An 18,112-nucleotide genomic window follows, 5' to 3' on the forward strand; every position below is an offset into this window, starting at 1 on the left:
TCCGGAAGCTTTTCTCTGCGAGGGCCGAGGCCTCGCGTGGCTGTGGGGGGTGGGTGCTTCGCATGTGACTGGGGAGTGAAGGGCGGGTCCTACTGGCACGAGCTGCTATTGGCTCTTGCAGCACCGACTGCTCTTCACAGCACTTATCAGTTTGTAGTTGCATATTTACATGATTAATTTATTTTGCCTGGAAGGATCCTTGTCTGTTTTGCCAAAAATCCCCAAGAGGACGGGGATGATGACTTTCATGCTCCCCATTGTCTGTAGTGGGTAGCAGAGCGCACAGCTTTCAACAAGCATTTGACAAATGCTGGCTAGAGGAAAGGGAGGCACATAAATATAGGTGAACTTCAGGATGCTAGAGGCACCTGCTAGGGAGCAGAAAGTCCCTTAGGAGGAACCTCCCCTTTAAATATATAACTTCCTCCCACATGACCCAACTGAGGAAAGTTCCCTTCCTCTTACCCTCACATAGGGGACTTCAGCTACCAACGCATAGGGCTCCTACATCCAATTCTATTTATTTTAGCCTTTTTTTAGGCAGTCAATGTTTCCCCCTTCAAAGGAAGCCTTATGAGCAATTCTAATCCCAACCCCACTAAAACTGAGTTGCCCGAGATGCAGTGGAAGTAGGAAGAGGTGGAAGCCCCAACAGCCTTCCATCTGTGAGCTCCTTGGGACCCCTAATGATCCCCTGATTCTTCCTGGTTTGAACAATGCCTCCCCCCAGGGGTCCCAGAGGACGCCCTCACCCTCAGCTGCGGGGTGTGGGCTTCTGAGACTCAGAACTCAGTGGAACCTAGGCCTTCAGCCCTTGGCTCGCACTCGGACGTTGGGACCACACTCCCAGCCCAGGACGTGGCCGGCCCAGAATGCAGTGCTGGCTCCAGGGAGAACTGTCTCCCTCCGTCTCCTTGGATTCACCTTGGAAAAAGAGAATGAGTTCCATGGGACTGGGTATCGGGACAAAACACAGTACCACCACATAAGAAAAATAATTTTGTTATTAAGCATGTACAATCTCGTCAAAAGGACTTCATAGTATCACATTCATCATTATTTGAATACTAGCTCCACTGTTATATGGATCTGTTATAAATAATGAACAAAATGGCTAGAGAAGAATATGGCTAGTCACTGGGAGTAGGAGTCATGACATGCACGACACCCACCAGGGCTCTTGCGCTGGGGACATAACCAAGAACACTGAGCTCCCTGGGGCAGGTGCAAAGGGGTCTTTTTCCCGTGGTTTCCCTGAAGCACTCCTCTTTGCTGGAGGAGCATGCGATCCCAAGATTGTATGCTTTAACAATTATGGTCATGGCTTTTTTTTTTCCAAATAGTAAATCATGGTTTTGATTTGCTGTGAAACACACATGCTGACAGTGCCAGGAAAAACTCATCTATTTCTCTGAATTCATTAATAACGTCAGATGGCTCTATTCTGCTAGCTGTTTGGCCCGGGCTCTTTGCAAATAGATGTCTTTGTCAGGAAGGTTATCTGACAGATGTTCAGTTTGCACAACGAGGCTGCTGTCTCTCTCTGGGATGGGCTGGAGTGGCAGGGGTGGGGCCGGGATGGGGCGTGACACCCAGAGTATGATGAGGGATTTGCTGTCACCCCGGGGAGGTGTCTGGCATGGAGAATACCTCCCCTTGCATGTCTAGAAACAGGCTCACAAAGCCAGAACCATGGAGCATGGCCAGACCTGAGATGCCCTTCACCTAGGATTTGGTGGGGTACACCTCCCCCAAGCTGATGTGCATTTGCTATTGACCCATTCCACTGTGTGCACACCTGAGTGTATACAGTAGACATGACTTCCGTGGGTCTGTCCACTTTGTGGCAGGTGTTGGAGAAAACACAGGAGAGAGAAGACAACATTCCCTCTGTACCCCCATATCCTTTGGGGGTACATAGTTTCTTCTGGAATTGGGAAGGGCGGAGGATATTCTCAAAATAAAATGTGTGCCTTCCCTCCACTATTTTCAATCAGATTTTTATTCCCATTGCTTTCCCGAAATGGAAGCAAACTACTAAGTCCTATTCACGAGTCCCAGTTATCAGGGTGCAAAAACCCGCAGCTGACGTTTCCGCTGCAGGGTTGAAGATGTCTACAAAGACCTTCCCCCCCCACCCCCACGATCCATGGAGGGGCTCAGCAAGAGTCCAGCAAATTTGACCCCCCAAATGGCTTTTCCATTCAGGTTTGAGCAGATGGGCCTGTTTAGACAGTGAAGCTTTGATTTCCTACCCATAACTAAAAGATACATTAGAAACAACAGTGCCTTATAATGTCTTATCTGTGAAAAATACAATTTGGGCATGCAGAATACATAATTTTTAGTCCTGTAGGCCTTGTCCAACTTCTGAAAATCTGAGCCTGAATAATTATTTTATACATTGACCCAACCCAGCAGATTGAGATGATGAAATAGAGGTTATTGTGTGTTTTGCTGGTGAACATTATCTAGAATAGTATCAGGAATCCCAGATATTACCACCATCGGTTCATTCTTTTAATGTATTTATCCTAGCGTCTGCATGTCCAATGTGCAGTTGGCTTGCGTTTCATGAGCACTTAATGATAGAGAAGATTATATTTCTAAACACAGTTTACTGTTAAGGAAAAGAAAAGGTAATATAATTCCTCATAAAAAAAAAATCAAAGACAGGCCCAATCACGTCTCACAGAGCCTGTGCATCATTTCCTTGAGCATTTGCCCACCCACACCCTTCAAATACTGTGTTCCGCAAGCAGGCAGACACTAACTACATTCCAGACGGGAAGCCACAGCTACTCTGTGCATTGGAAACCGTGGCTGGCGAGGCTGGGGAGGGAAGGGACGAGGTGAAAAGAGGAACATTGAGAATGCGATGGCTTTCAGCAGTGACGTTTTGGAGGACAGGCACTGGGGATTTGCCTGAGGAAGGAGGAGGGGCGTGTTGGTGAAAGACTCGGCCGCCAGGCCAACTGACCTGCGCCCTGTGTTTCTATCGTGAACGGAAGGAAGGCGGTTGTCCCTTGAGATCTGCCGGCTCTCTGCAGGAAGATTGAAAAGAGGCAGGCAAACACCAACAGCAGATCTCTTGAAACAAGTGTCCCAGGAGGAATGTGAAATGATGGGAAAAGAAACCTAAACACAAATCTCCCAGAAATATAGGGGGGAATCGTAGGATGGGAAATGGAAACACCAATATAAGCAAACGTGAGTTGTTGCGGGGTAATTGGTGGGGTCCGGTGTAAGGGTGAAGGTCTCCTGCACAGGTGGGTGCAAAGCCATTCCATGTGTCACATGCGAGCGTGTCCTTGAAGAAACCTGCAAGCTGCCCATCAAAGCCAAGAGGTTCCCCAAGAATACTACAAAGGAGGGGATACCTCTGCTCATCTTCTGAGCACAGCCTCTTGCTCCTGACCCTGGGGACGCAGAGGAAGCCTTTTCCAGAATACGCTTCCCTGGGGACGCAGAAGCGCATGAGCACACACAGACCGAATGGGAGGTTCGGCAACATGCCCCTTTCCCGACTGCTTCTCGTGTTTGCTGGGAGAGGGAAGCCACAGAGAAGGCCTGCAAGAACTGGGTCTTGAGTTACATTATGGACAATTAAAGAAAAATGGGACCAGTGGGAAGGAAATTTCTGCCAAACAGGGGAAACTTGTTTTTTTTTTCCCCTCCACATCTCGGCGAACTTTCAATAGTGTATAATTCTCTCTGTTGGCAAGCCTGGCTGGCCCCAGACGAGGACTTCTAATTCCCCACGAGAGCAAACTTACTTGCCTCTGCCTATTAGTGGGGGGTCCCTTCCGGAGGTTCCCCTTCCCCTCGGCCAACAACCCAAGCTGGCCCTTCGGGCTCTGAGCTCCAGTGTGCTCTGCTCCAACCTGGATCACGGCCTAAGGACACCTCTGGGCACCCGGTCCGAGCCTAGGGGTTTCTGCGCCTCTCTAAGGGTCGGCCACCCTCGTCCAACAAAGAATCTGTGACTGACTGAGTAGGCCCACTCATTCGATCAAACGGCTTTAACACGTCCTGGCGAGCCAGGAGCCCACTGTCCTAAGGTGAATCAGGGCACTTGATTCCGTTTTCTCTTTTGAAAAGAGGACTCAGTCCTACACCTGGAGCAACTTCCTTTTCTGAACAGGATACAGATAGACAAGTGTCACCTGACCCCTTACTGGTCGGTTTTGAGTTTAGAGTGTGGCAGCCTCTGTGACAGTACGTATCTTCTCCACCCTTCCCAGTCTCTGCTCCTGCAGGACTCTCTCCTAGCTTAATCGAAACTGGGAAAGGAGGTTGGACAAGAGGCTGAATATTTAAAATCTACTAGATCAACCATGGAAAAGAATCATCTGCCAAAGGACATACACATTGTTGTTCCTCCCTTTTCATTGAAAAGGCCTTACTTTGATACCAAGGAGCAAAAGCCTCTTTGGGACACGTATCTAATTCTTCTTTACAAATAACCTCACATTTCTTTGAGCTCACCTTGCCACGTTTCCCTCTGCTTCTGTCAAATTGAAGATACTGTGAGAATCTTAAGTCAGAAAGCCAAAAGTTCTTAAAAGAAATAAATAAACAGGGGAGAAGTTCCGATGCCGACCAGCTCACCTGCTCTTGGGCGGAGGCACGTGAATCATTCGTTTACTCCCTCATGGCCAGCTCGCCTAGCAGGGAGCCTCTGAAAGCAGTATTTGGAAAACAAGAAGTAGGGAAAAGGCAGGAAAGAGTAAAGAAAATGATGTATCTTGTCCAGGTCTCCAGTGGTGGGGTTTAGTGTTTTTTTTTTTTTTTTGTCTTTTCTTTAGATGATTTGACTGCAGGTGTGAAAACTCTTCTCTTCCTTCTGCACGCAGATGTTGGAACAGCATGACACGTGCTAAGGATAGGAGTCTCTGGGGGTCCCCAGGTCTCTCGCCTCGGTTCTTTCCGCGGAGTCGTCTCCAGAGCTGAAATCCATGGTTTCCGGATAGCTGGAGAATTCCTGTACGAGAGGGAAGTCCTCCGCTGAGGGGCGGGTCTGCGGCCTGAACACCTTCTCCTGTAGCTCTGTGATGTCGTTGCGGATGTCCGCCAGGATCAGCAGCAGGAAGTCGAAAGAACCGGGGGGGCCCTGTGCACACGAGAGGGGTCACAGCCAGAACACCGCGGACTCAGCCCCCTGCAGAGTGGGGGCTGCCGAGGCGCCATCACTGGCCATGCCTGCTGTGGGCTGGCAGCTACTTAGTCTATAATGCCATGTCCCGAATGGAGAAAACACGGGGCTATTATAGTAGCCCCAGGGACTCCTCCCCTTGCCTTCTGACACCCTCATCTTCTGTATGACAGAGTCACCTCTTCCCTCCCGATTCTAGGTTGCACCCCATGCAGCAGAATGACAGAACAGAAGAACATTCCCAGGCCACTTTCCAAAGAAATCTGAAGATACTACGGCCACTTAGAGTAGGGGTTAAGGGGTTGGGGTTCTGTTGGGGTTGAATCTCAGCTCTGCCACTTACTAGCTGGTCCTGGGCAAGTTACTCAATTTCTTTGGATTTTCCTCTCCGCATCCCTTAAAAGGCGATAATAGTCTCAACTTCATTACGTTTCATAGGCTTCCAAGTGAGTATTTAAATGAGCTAATGCAGGCAAAGGGCTGAGACCATAGCACATGCTCAAAGACATGATCTTTTAAAACTAAGTCAGAGTACTGGTAAGGCTGCTTGACTGTGACTGCAGCCTCAATGGAGCTGAGGGGCCTGTGCCATGGAGCTGGAGAGAGCAGCTCCCGCCTGCAGGTCCTTAGTGACGCACGGTATTCTGACCTCCGTGGGTGCTCACTGACTCACGGCAGGTCAGATCCCACTTGGCCCCCCACACAGACGAGGGCGCAGGGGCCCAGGCGGCTGTGTGACATGGCCAAGGTCAGAGAGCTGGCAGGTGGAAGAGCTGAGATGGGAACCCAGACCCCCTACCTCTAACACTGAAGTGACCTCTCTGTCCTTCTTAGGAAACGACAGTGACCTCTTCCAAAGCAATGGAGTTGCTTGACATTTCTGTGCTTTTTGGATACTACGGACTGGCACTGTTGATCTCCCAGGCACCACACACATCTCCAGCTAACTTCTCAGCGGCCCCGGCCGCCCTGCCCGTCTCCGTACTTTCTGGAGGGGATGGCCCCTGCCCTGCTGGGGCTGTAGCAGTGGCTAAGTTCTTAAGCCTTCAGAGGTAGGACTTAGCCCATAAGAGTTTTTTTTTCCTTCCTAGTCTCTTCAGATGTTTTAGGACATACCTGGAAACAGACTCTTGGCATACTGAGGTTTTGAATCTTAAGCTATTTCCAATAAGGGTTAGCCATGATAAAAGAAAGAACAATAGAAAACAAATTGTCAAGATAAATCCCAAGCAGCTGCTGAAGGCCCCTATGACTTTCCTTCTAAAACCCTCGCACTGTTCGGGTGGGCTGCGCATTGGCTGCGAGAAGCCGGCTTCTGCTAACGAGACCCAGTCAGGGCTGCAGTCCCGAAAACATTCTCATGGGGAGGCGAGACAGACGGCACTACTTACAGGAGATCCTCTGGGTCCAGGGGCTCCTCTCTCCCCCTAAAAGCAGAAAGGTCAATGTTAGCTTTCTGGACCACGTAAATGCCACCCCCACAGTCTCTATTTACACGCCCACCACGACCATGCCCCCGCCCGAAACAACAAGTGTGCTCCATCGGAGCAAACGGAAGCTTATGCTGGACTCCTGGGACCACTTATTGGAACAGAACTGCTTGGGTCAAATGTCTCTCATCCAGATTTAACCCTGAGGTCATATATTTTCAAACCAGATGTGGCCAGAGGAATGCTTGTATTTCCAGGCAGTGTGCGGAATACTTTAGGAGCTCTCTAAAGTAACTCGCACAGACTTTACAAGGCGGGTAGTAGGACGCTCTCAGCGTGACGAGCTGACACAGAATGGAATGTGTCTGTTCTGGACTTAAACGTGTCACACGCAAAACAGCCCTACGGAAGGACACTGGCCGGAGAGAAAGACATCCATGACCATGGCCACACAGGGCTTTGTTCCAGATTTACAGGACGAACCTCTCTCAGGCGTGGTTTTGGTGGCTGTTTTGTTTTTATGGGTGTTTCACATGTTGAAGAAATTGCTTTTTAGATTTTCCTGGGGGAAAAAGTCTATCTGTGCCTCAGTTTCTCCATGCAAAATGAGGACAGCACGCAGTGCTAGAGCTTCCCAGAGGCGGAGGAACCACTCGTTAGACTGACCTTAGAGCCGTCTCTTCCTGGGGCGCCCGGCGGGCCCTACGGGACACAGGGATGTAGTTTAGCAGGAGGAAAAAGCAGGGAACAAGAACACGATTTCCTCAACAACAGTTGAGAGGGTCTCTGAGAAAATACTGACCACAGGGCCCCTCCGGCCTTGCTTAACGTGGGACAGGTCAGGAGATGGTCCCATGGGCCCCATGGAGCCCCGTGGGCCCGGCTGCCCAGGAGGGCCCGGCACACCGGGGAAGCCGGGGCTGCCCTTCGGTCCCGGCGAGCCTGCAATCAGAGAACAGCTCGTTAGCGTCTCATCCTGCCAGGAAGAGCAGGGCACAGACTCTCCAGAACCCGCAAGCTCGGGAAGACGATTCTCTGTGCACTCTGCCCTTGGCCTTCTGACACCTCTAGTGGGATGCCCCGTTGGCATTTCAAACTCACTATGGTCTACATTGACTTCCGCATCATCCTCTCTTTTCATGAACCACCAGTCACTCGTCTACTCAAGCCGGAATCTTGCCCATCTCCTATAGATTTCCCTGTTTCCACACCCCCTTACCCAATCCGCAACCAGCTCCTAAACAGTTTGCCTCTTCCACGTCTCCTATAACTGTCAGTTCCTCTGTATTCCCCCCCCCCCGGTCACGGCAGGGCGGCGGCTACCACACCTGGATCGTGGCCGACGGCACAGGTGTCGGCATCTGAGACCTCGGTCTGAATCCTGGACAAGCCGCTCGCCCTCTTGCACCCTTCGCTTCTCCTCTGAGAAGCTGGGCTGATATAAATCTACCTTCCAGAGTGGCTGCGAGTGTTCAGTGAGATTTTAGATACCTGCACGCGTCACTCTGCAGAGCACCTCGCACATAAAGGCACTACAAACACTGTTAGGCTTTCCTTGAATAATCAAGCCAAGGCCAGAGGCGGTCGATATTCCATCCAGACCTGTTTCACACCTCTACCTGCAACGCTGCTGGGTCCAGGTGCATCCTGCAGAACTTACTGGGAGGGGGACCAGACACCTCCCATAATGAAACACTTTGCCTCTGACAGCACGAGGACAGGCCAGAGACCACGCTTTACCATCATTTACCAACGGTGCAACCAGCGACTTCAGAGATCACTGTATGCTCGATGCCTTTCAAGTGTGGGGCTTTGATGTGCAAGTGGCATACATACCACCTGATACATACGAGTGGGGGCCAGGGAGCAGCAGCCACCCCCTCGCCTCCAAAGCCCAAGGATGATTCCAACTTAATGTAGTCTCTGGTGTTGGTGCCCCAAACGATCACAGGCCGAGGGCCTGGACTTTTAGTTAAGGGGAAGAGAAACCTTATTGTTTCTCTAGCTGCCCTAACACCTCTCAATGAAGGGCTGATGCTAGAAGTGAGGAGTGAGAAAGAAACAGGATTGGAAGACAGAGCCGGGGCAGAGTCCTTCATCACTTTCTGCTCCGTCAAGGACCCTGGACAGCTCATACCATGGGAGAAACCAGATGGCAGACTGGGAAGAAAGTCAGCAGGTCATTTACTAAGCAGAAAGACAGCCAGTGAATGGCTCCCCTGTTCCTAGCTCGTCCCTCTGGGAGGACACGTGGACTGGCCTGGAGATGAACTCCCTGCAGGTTAGCAGAGTAGGCGCATCCTCTTGGAGCAGCGTGGAGCCCGCTGTGCTAGGGATCGATTTGTAGGAGGAGACCCAAGTCTACTCAGCAGTGAGAAGCTTCCTTTGTGAGGCACCTGCTGGAGAAAACCCCACTCTGACTCAGAGCACTGCAGGCCAAGGGAATGAACAGGGGTCTACACCAAAGTCCTGGACCAGTTCTTGTTCTCTGTATAGACTGAGACCCAGGCCACCTGTGTTTGATGGCCACCGGGAGACTAAGATATGAGTAGAGAAGAAAACCCATAAATAGCTTGGGAAGAATTTTGAGCCTTTGTTCTTGCTGGCCTTCCAACCCAAAATCTGCCCGTGCCCTCCCTGTTTGGACAGGTCCTACCAGTCTTCATTTCACATCCAGCTCAAGTCCCGGGACCCCGATCGGGGCAGGCTGCAGCGGTCCCCCTGCTTTAAGCTCCACAGCAGGGAGCACTGTGCACTGAGGCCAGGCCTGCAGATCCTGTTGGATGCTATTTGCTTTTGCTCTGTGCCTTGTCTGCCCACTGAGCATGTCGGGAGGTCTCTCACAACACCTAGTGCACTGCTGAGCAACGGCAAACAGGGATAAAGCCCTCCGTGTTTTAGAATCACTTGCTAGCGTTTATATCATTTCCTTTATGGGTGTGAAAAAACCTATTGATCTATCCATGGAGTAAATCATAAACATATAAAATGCATTTCATATTTGTAAGATAGAACATAGAACATTTGGCTACTAATTTTTAAAGTTCTCATTGCATGTATTCTGATGAAATGATAGGACATTTGACATTTTCTTCAAAATAGTAAGGGTGAATCTCCAACACAGTATGGTGGATGAGCAAAGCCAGACAAACAATACACACTATGAGGTTCATTGCTATGCAGTTCTAGGACGAAACTGCAGTGACGGAAAGCAAGTCAGCGGTGGCCTGCGGTGGGGGTGGGGACAGACTGCAAACGGGCACAAGGGCGTGTTTCTGGGTGACGGAAACGGTCTCTGTCTTGATGCAGATGCCGATACAGGGCGGGGTTAGCGAGGGCTTGATACAGGGTGTGTACATGTGTCAGAAGTTGTAATATAAATGGATAGTTTTATTGGATATAATGGTATCTCAGTAGGGTCGACTTACAAAGAAAAAATATATGTGGAAACCAACATTGATGCAAATGTGTTCACAAATAGCGGGGAGGAGGAAACGACCGGGGAGTAGGGGAACCCAGCCGGTCCTGCACTGTTAGGGCCCACAGGAGCTCACGAACCAAGTCTGCTTTTGTATGTATTAATGTTAAAACGTAGTTTCCACGTTGTTTCTCTGTAACTTAAAATGATCTCTAAGAATCTTATCCAATGGTGGGACCACTGACCTTTGTCCCCCAAATGACTGCTGGCCATGAGGGTTTCTCAGGCTTGGGGACCCCATTTCCCAAGGCCCTCTCTTCACACAGGTGTGGGTGCCCCCTGGGTTCCTGCTCCTGCCCCCGCCCATGGCAGCCACACAGCTGCGCCCAGCCCCCACTAAACATGAGCTCTTGGGAGGCCCTGGCTGGTGACTGTCCCCCTCGATGCCCTGCCCACACTCACCTGGAGGGCCCTGGCCCCCTGGCAGGCCGGGAGGTCCCGGCAGGTAGGCGTTGGAGGCCAGCACCTTGTTCCCAGTCATGTACTTGTCCAGGTCCGCGGCGCTGTTGGGGAGCAGGGCAATCTACAGAGAGAGAGAGAGAGAGAGAGAGAGAGAGAGAGAGAGAGAGAAGGAACCTGTCAGGGAGCGAAGGCCCCTCTGCTGGGACATTCTTCACATGTGTTATTCACAGTGGCTGTGAAACCTTTTCACGATAATGTCCCTTTGTCCGAGCCAACCAGCTGAGCCACACGGGTCGGGGCCCCAGGGGACCTAGTTTAGCCTGGGAGGCTGGCTCCCCAGCCTGGAACGTCAAAGCAGCAACACTGTCTCCCAAAGAGCCCCTCAGTGCCCTCAACCCTCGTGCGCATGCACTCCTAGGGAGCTTGGGGCCCTTTAGCTAGAGGGAAAACCCTCAGGGAAGGACAGCCTCACGGGTCCAGGGCCTCAGAGACTCCTGACTCCCCCACGCCTTCCTCCACAATTCAAGAAGACCTGGTATTTCTCTGAGAGACAGATGTAAGGTGCCCCGTTCCCCTGTGATCACTACTCAGAACCCTGCAGGAAGACCATCAGAATCCAAATCCTGTGCAACCTGAAAGTCAGCTCGGCACACCTTCAGGCCGGGGCTCACCGCGTTCCAACAGGCACCTTTAAAAATGCCCCTCACCCAGGGGTCCGTTTTAATTCGCACCCACTCCACCCACTGCCGTCACTGCGTTCCGTCAGCTCCGAGGCTGGTGGGCGAACCGCTCCAGTCTAAGCCTAGCTGACACTGACCTCGGTGAGCGCTCCAAGAGGTCGTGGGTTTTGTTACTTCTCAACATTTCCCCACCTCGTCTCTGCCACGCCCTCCTACTTTGGGATGGTTGCTAACCCGCCGGGCACGCACCTTTTGCTTCAGCTGCAGCACCGTCTGCTTCATCTGGTGGAACTCCTTGCACGAAGCGCAGCAGGTGCTGGCTCTCACCGCGTTCTCAGACTTCTCGTCGTGCCCTGAGAGGGGGGACGGGCGCTGGTCGGTCGCCTGGGAGGCCGGAGGACTTCCAGCTCCGCAGAGACAGCATCGCGGGAGGCAGCCCTGGGGCGGACTGGCTGACAGAGGACCTCGCAGGGGTGTGTGTGGGGGGGATTCTATGGTTCTCAGGGCACCGGCAGCACGCCCCAGGTCAGGGAGAGAGGGGGAGGGACGCTGCAATGGTTTGGGCTCAGCTGTTCCCATTTAGGCAGCCCAGCCTCTTTCTCTTTGATGTGGGAAAACATGAACCCTGGCCCTTTAATCGGGACCTTTCCTGGAGGCAAGCTGCAGCAGCGTGACATGGCTGTACTCCCCTCCGAAGGCCACTGTTCACACGCCATAAATTCCCCCCGCACTCAGGCAGCGGGGCTCACGGAGCTGGTCCTTATTGTCTGGGATCGCCCAGCTGATCAAAGGCAGAGGCCAGGCCAGGCGGGGTCACAGACCGGGACTGGGCACGGGCCTTAGTGGAGATGTGAAGCTGGGGTGGAGAACCTGCCGGTGCTCTGGACACGCCCACTGGGCGCCAGGGGAACAGGCCCCACCCAGAAGGCACTGCAGCCCCACCCAGCGGGAAGGGTCCCAATGCCACGTTATGGAGAACCGGGAGCTCCAAGGGCTTTTCATGAAGTCATATTTTGCTAAGGGAAAAATGGGTGCGTTACAGGGTGACGTGGCCCAGAATTCATGCAGCTCTCACCCTACAACACTGAAAGGGCCGCAGACACCTGAGTGCTGGGCGACAAGGCACCGGAGGGTCACCTCGCTACTGACGAGAAGGTGAAGACCACCAGGGCTGTGGGGAAGGTGGCGGTGGAGTGGGCCCAGAGTGGGGTCACAGGGGGCATGGCGTTTTGTTGGGGTGGACAGGACGGTGCGACAGTGGCTTTAGGGGTCGGGCCAGGCGTGCTCTTCGTGTGACAGGTAACACCGCGATCTGGAAGGGAGCCCGGGGACAGCAGAGAAACGTCTCCCCCCCCACTCCCCGGTCATCTCTCGTGCCTCTTGGCCCATGTGCTTTTGTCCCCACGGCTCTGTCTTCCGGGACGCCCCCTATGGCCTCCAGTCGTGGAATTCTACCCCCCCGGCGAGGCCCAGCTCAAGCCTTCCGTGAAGCCCGCCTCCCTGTGTAGGGAGACGCTGCTGTCTGCTGAGGTCAGGGGGCACTCCCCACGTGTCCCCCTCAAATGGCAGGTGTTCCAGGCCTCCCTGCAGAGGGGACGCTGGTGCCGGAGTGGGGGCCACCTAAGAACTGGGGTCGCTTCTCGGTAGCTCACATAGTGGGTGCTCAAAATATGTCTGTGAAATAGGGTGTTCGACGTCGAGTTGTCCCCGCCCCTCCCAATTCATAGGTTGAAACCCTGGTGCCTCAGACAGTGACCTTATTTGAAAATAGGGTCATTGCAGCTGCCACTACTTAAGATGAAGCCGTGCCGGAGTACAGGGGCATGTGGTCGAACAGGACTGGTGTTTTTACACAAAGGGGAGCATTTGGACACACACGCCCAGGGAGAGCACCATGTGGAGACGAAGGCAGAGGTCAGGGCGATGCCCCGGAAGCCCAGGGGCACCGGAGGTTCCAGCGAACCTCCAGGATTCAGGGGAGAGAGGGGCACGGAACTGACGCTCCTTCACACACCTCAGGGGCCAGCCCTGCCCACACGCTACTCCAGACTCATAACCTCCAAAACGGTGACAGTGCACTTCTGTCCTTTAAGCCACCCTTTCTGGAAGTCCCTAGCAAGGGAACAACGGATGTGGGTTTACCACGGAGATCGCCTGAGTCCGATGCCTTTCCCACGGATCACGCCGTTTCCTCTGGGCTCCTCCCCACTGTTTAAGGTACCGATTCACAGCCCTATTTGCCTGTAGAGCTTGAACTCACCTGAGGCAAACTAGAGTTATTTAGGCTCAGTCTCCAGCGCCTGAGACACAAGGAAATTTCCGTGCACGAACGTACTCAGAGGTAAATGACTGACACCTTAACCAACCTTGTTTGTGCTCTCGGTTTTGAATGGCGGCTCCTGGCATAAACAACGGCCCCAGTGCCAGGTCTGTTACTACTGAAGGGCAGCTGGGTAACCTGAACCTCTCCCAGCCCAGCATCCATCCACAGCACCCCACCTACTAGCCCACGGCACAGTCCCCTCCCGCAACCTCCCTGTCCCATCCGTCCCGTCTTCCCACCCACTTCTGTCTCTCTCACCCTTTTTGCGGGTCTCTCTGTTCACCCACGCATTCCTCCACCCACCTCTCCTCCCTAGTCTATCTCTGGAGCATTTGCCACTTGCCAGGCCCCGTGTGAGGCGCTGCAAATGCAAAATAAACGAGGACATCTGTTTAAAATGCTTTGTGAATGGCCTTCCTTTTACCGAACTGGCGGAGCAAGGCCATCATGAACAAGGGTTCAAACCCCATGCTTTCACCTCTGTTTTTATGTACTTGGTTGAACTTTCCAAGTGTTGGTGTAGTTAAGGCGATTTGATATTTTCATAGTAGTAAACCTCTTCATCAGCTTCTAGACTATTTTGTTTACCTCATGGGGTGTTAGAACTAAAGTATCTTTAGTTCAATCTTCTTTACAGAGAAGGAAAATAACTTCGGTCTCCCTGGGTGCTGGGGGCTGAGGCTGGGCGCTTACAGCCTCTGAACTGGGCACTGTGGGGGCCCAGGGAGCCTGCTGCTGGGAGTTCTGTTCTGAACACCCGGGAGCCATCTGCCAGGCTGGCCCCTGGCAGTGCCCGGTGTGCTCACCAGACCAGCAGCGGCACCAGCACCACAACGGCACGGGTGCCTGTTCTCCCAAATCCCAAATCCCAGGAGAGGGCCTGTGCACCCTTCCAGCAAAGCCCCCCGAGTGCCGCAGAAGCACATTGGCTGCTCCAGGGGGGCAGTTCTGCTGAGCGGCCTTTGACCTGAGCATGCCTGGCCTGTTTTCTGCCCCTTTGTGAGATGATCAGAGCAGAGGTCAAGGTGAACTTCGTCCCCAGACTTCTGAGGCTCCCACAGGCAGGAACAGAGTGGCGAGGAGTGCCGGCTCTGGCGGAGTCCGACCGTCCGGACTGAACCCTGACGTTGTCGCTCGGGCCCTTTCCGGGTGGAGGTCGCGGCTTCTGTGAGCAGCCGTCCTCTCAGATGTAAAGAGGGAGGTGGCATTCACCGTCTGGCGTTGCTGTGAGGCGTCAAGGACACCTGCGAGTTCCCAGAATGGTGCCTCGTACGTGACAGGTGCTCCATAAACCTTAATGTGATTGCTATTGTTGGTATCTGTTGGGAAACTAAGCTATCTACAAAACGACAGAGGCGTGTCCTCTGGAAGGAGCTCTCAGAGGGTGTGACGATACATCGCCGTGTGTGGAGATGGGCGCATGCAATCCGTCCTGAATCCAGGCTCCTCGATGATGCTGTTTGCCTACAGTACTGTCTGACGTGGAGCTAAAATAACCCTGGCTATGCTACATTAATCATTCATCTAGAAATCTGGCTAGACCTCTTAGACTTCGTTTTCAGTCCTCTCCATGCAGCCATTGAGTGTCTCTGACCATGACCATGGCCATGGCCATGTTAAGGGAGGTATCTCTTAACATCTTGCTCCAACCCTTTCTGATTGTAAAGGTGCAATATTACCAATTAGCCACATGGGGGCAGATAGCTCTAATTTTTACAGATGTTGGGATATGCATATAGCCTAAGCATTAGAAATAGAATTCCTTACATACCGTACTAGTATTAATAAACTTAGAAAAACTAAAGAATGTTCCCGACATATTTCACACGAGCAGTGTCAGAAGCGAACAAGGCGTGCTTGCTTTTAAAAGCTGATGGTGCCGATTTGTGCCCTGGCCGGAGTTCTCAACCCCGATGGCACCTTACAGCCAGGTGGGGGGCTTTGAGGAATCCGATCCCCCGTGCTGCAGCCGCCCATCTGGGAGCCACCGCAGGGGGACGGCATCAGCACGTTTTAAAGCTCCCAGGTGGAGAACCACCATGGAGCTTGAAAGTTATATGAAACACCTGGCCGCCCCTGACACTTTGAACTGTGATAAGTGACCCTGGGGGGTCGCGGTCACGTTATCAGAAAGTAAACAGAAGTTGAAAAATAGAGATCTGTAGGCTAATTACTGTGGAGCCAACACGCCCTTCATGTGTCTCCTCATCGGGGGCTGCACAGACTCCCTGGAGCGACTGAGCTGGCGTGATTCATATTCTCAAAGCGAGAATCAAAGTGGCCGAGCGAGCCGAAGGGGTCGCCGTGCCTGTGCGCAGGGTGACCTCTCAGCAACCAGAGGCCATTCCTCCCTGGCCCCTGCTGCTCCCCTCCCCCCACGCCCGCCTGCTGAACAAACAGCTGAGGCTGTGCTTGCTTTTAAATCCCTCTGACTATAACATTACAGGCACTGCACAATGCAAACTTTAAAAAAAAAAAGGAGGAAAAGGAGGTTTTTACTTAATAATAATCATTACCTCCTCATCCCCCAAAAATCGACTGTGATGAAACATTTGGCTTATTAATTAGTCCCAAACACATGAAACTGCTTAGCTGCCTGTGATATTCCAGATGCATGGCTCGTCTGGCCCCTGGCTTTTCTTATGGCTGAGCGGAACAGCTGAATGTAGATTATTCGTCTTTTAGATACAGTAGGTTCTCTGTTTTGGTGGTACAGCTGGGCACGTCTTGGAGTCTTGGCACTCAGATGCAGGACAAAGCAGTGACTGCACAGGGACTCACGGGGCTGGCAGGGCTTATATTACTTTTACTTAAAGCTATATTGCACCAAATTGCAAAAAAATATTTGCAAGGGAAGAAAGGTCTTCAGCGCCACCTCCCCCCCGCCCTTTCCCCTTTAGTTTACAGAGGAGGAAACTGAGGCCCAGAGACCCTCCTGATGACACTCGGCTGGTTAGTGCTAAAGCAGCTACCAGCTCTCCTCCAGGGGGGTCCCCCCTTTTGGCACCTCTGGGCCACACTAGAAGAAGAAGAGTTGTCTTGGCCACCCATTAGATACACGAACACTAAAGAACACACACAAAAATCTCGTAATGTTTTAAGTTACAATTTTGTGTTGGGCCATATTCATAGCCATCTTGAGTTTCATGTGGCCCATGGGTCAGAGGTTGGAAAAGCCCTGCCTCGAAGTCAAGGAACTTTCTGGGGCATCGCCATGATCAAAGAAACGCACCCGGGGCACTGTATTGTTTTTGTGGCCAAAGCCGTCGAAGCCAGCCTCTCGCCTCTTCAGTGGCCCATCACTCGAGTTATGACTTGACACTCAGGGCAAACAATGTGCCTGTCCTTTGTCTTAGTTTTGTGTATGAATCACTCCCCTCAGTCTGTAACTCCCCGGTTTCCTTGGTAACCGGTGCTGGAATGTTTTCCTTAGTACAACACTAAAACCGAATGCTCGTCCTCTGGGGGTGCATGTGGTGAAATCCACTGAGACCCGTTACTAAACATGAAATACTGAGTTCTTTTATAACGCTGCTGCTGGTGGTGGGGGAGTGTGGTACAGCAAACAGTGGTATTTGAGAAAATTATTTGGGGCTGTTATATTTAGAGGAGGCAGGCGGGTGGGGGTGAGAACTGGCAGCTGAGGCGAATCTGTGCAATAACTCTGTTACAGTGAGCTCAGCAGTAGGGCCACCGGGAAGTTCTTTCTGATTACACAGAAGGACAGCTCCCTCCCAGTCCCTGTAAAAAGGATCATCCTGCCTCTCGCAATGGCAGGATGGAGGAGTTTCGCCCCGTTTTGTTCATCAGATGCTCTGCTGTCTGCAGCAAGTGGCTTCCCACTGGACCTTGAGGCTGTGTCTGAAAACATCCTTCCCTGAAGGTTGACCAGATGACCTACCGAGTTTAGCCCCAGAGCGCAGAATTTTGAGGCTAATAACTTAGAATTTCCAAACTCTAATTTTTAGGACACTTTCCTCTCGGAGATCTTTATAGGTTTCTTAAGAAACTAATTTTGGGAAATTTAGATTTAATAAAAATGAACATTTCTTTCTTTCAGAAATGGCAATCTCTCTCAGACTTTTAATGCACTCACATCAGGAATCCTTAAGACGTGGGCGCAGTAATGCCTTCTTGCCCAAACATCTGAACACAGAAACTTCTACAGGAAGAAAGGCTTAGCAACACCCAGGACCCCGCAGTTCTGTAGAACACAATGTGGAGAAATGCTGTCATAAGTGGTTGAGATAAAATATGCCTTTAAATGAGAGTAACACTGGAGAAGGTACAGAAAAACTTGCAAATATATATCCCTTATAATTATGTCCACTTAGGGTTTTTTTTTTACTGAATTCTCAGCTATGGAAGTCAAACTGGTCATCAAACTGGCCACCTCTTCAACACAACTCTCGATCTCTTGTATGGAAGCACTTTGTGTGTGTGAGAAATGTTTATGAAGTACAATTCATTTCTCAGGGAAGGACACTGGAGTCTGGTCTCAGGGCGGACTGAGCACCCCGGGCTGCTGCTGTCACAGACGCAGAGAGGTCTCCCTGTGCCGCTGCCCGGTGGCCGGGCCCCTCCCTGGGTCCACACTGCCCCAGCACGAGGCAGGCGGCGAGTGCCACCGAGGCAGCCTTGTCA

General features: G+C 52.0%; 1 protein-coding gene across 3 annotated transcripts in view; it reads right to left on the reverse strand.

The window, feature by feature from the left end:
- Window positions 1-986: 986 nt before the first annotated feature.
- CCBE1 (collagen and calcium binding EGF domains 1) overlaps window positions 987-18,112 on the reverse strand; it is a 177,917-nt gene continuing 160,791 nt past the window's right edge. For 2 of the 3 annotated variants that reach the window (XM_045850311.1, XM_045850310.1), the window contains 6 exons: window positions 11,395-11,498; window positions 10,466-10,586; window positions 7,388-7,527; window positions 7,252-7,287; window positions 6,547-6,582; window positions 987-5,113 (listed from right to left, as the gene is read on the reverse strand). In XM_045850311.1, coding sequence (XP_045706267.1) covers window positions 4,880-5,113; window positions 6,547-6,582; window positions 7,252-7,287; window positions 7,388-7,527; window positions 10,466-10,586; window positions 11,395-11,498 — 671 coding nt within the window. In that variant the 3' untranslated portion in view covers window positions 987-4,879. The remainder of the gene's footprint in view (window positions 5,114-6,546; window positions 6,583-7,251; window positions 7,288-7,387; window positions 7,528-10,465; window positions 10,587-11,394; window positions 11,499-18,112) is intronic. The other variant, XM_045850313.1, reaches the window with a different exon arrangement.

This window comes from Phyllostomus hastatus, unplaced genomic scaffold (genome assembly GCF_019186645.2).
Source record: "Phyllostomus hastatus isolate PE091 unplaced genomic scaffold, TTU_PhHast_1.1 phas_contig_80, whole genome shotgun sequence".
Lineage (NCBI taxonomy): Eukaryota > Metazoa > Chordata > Mammalia > Chiroptera > Phyllostomidae > Phyllostomus > Phyllostomus hastatus.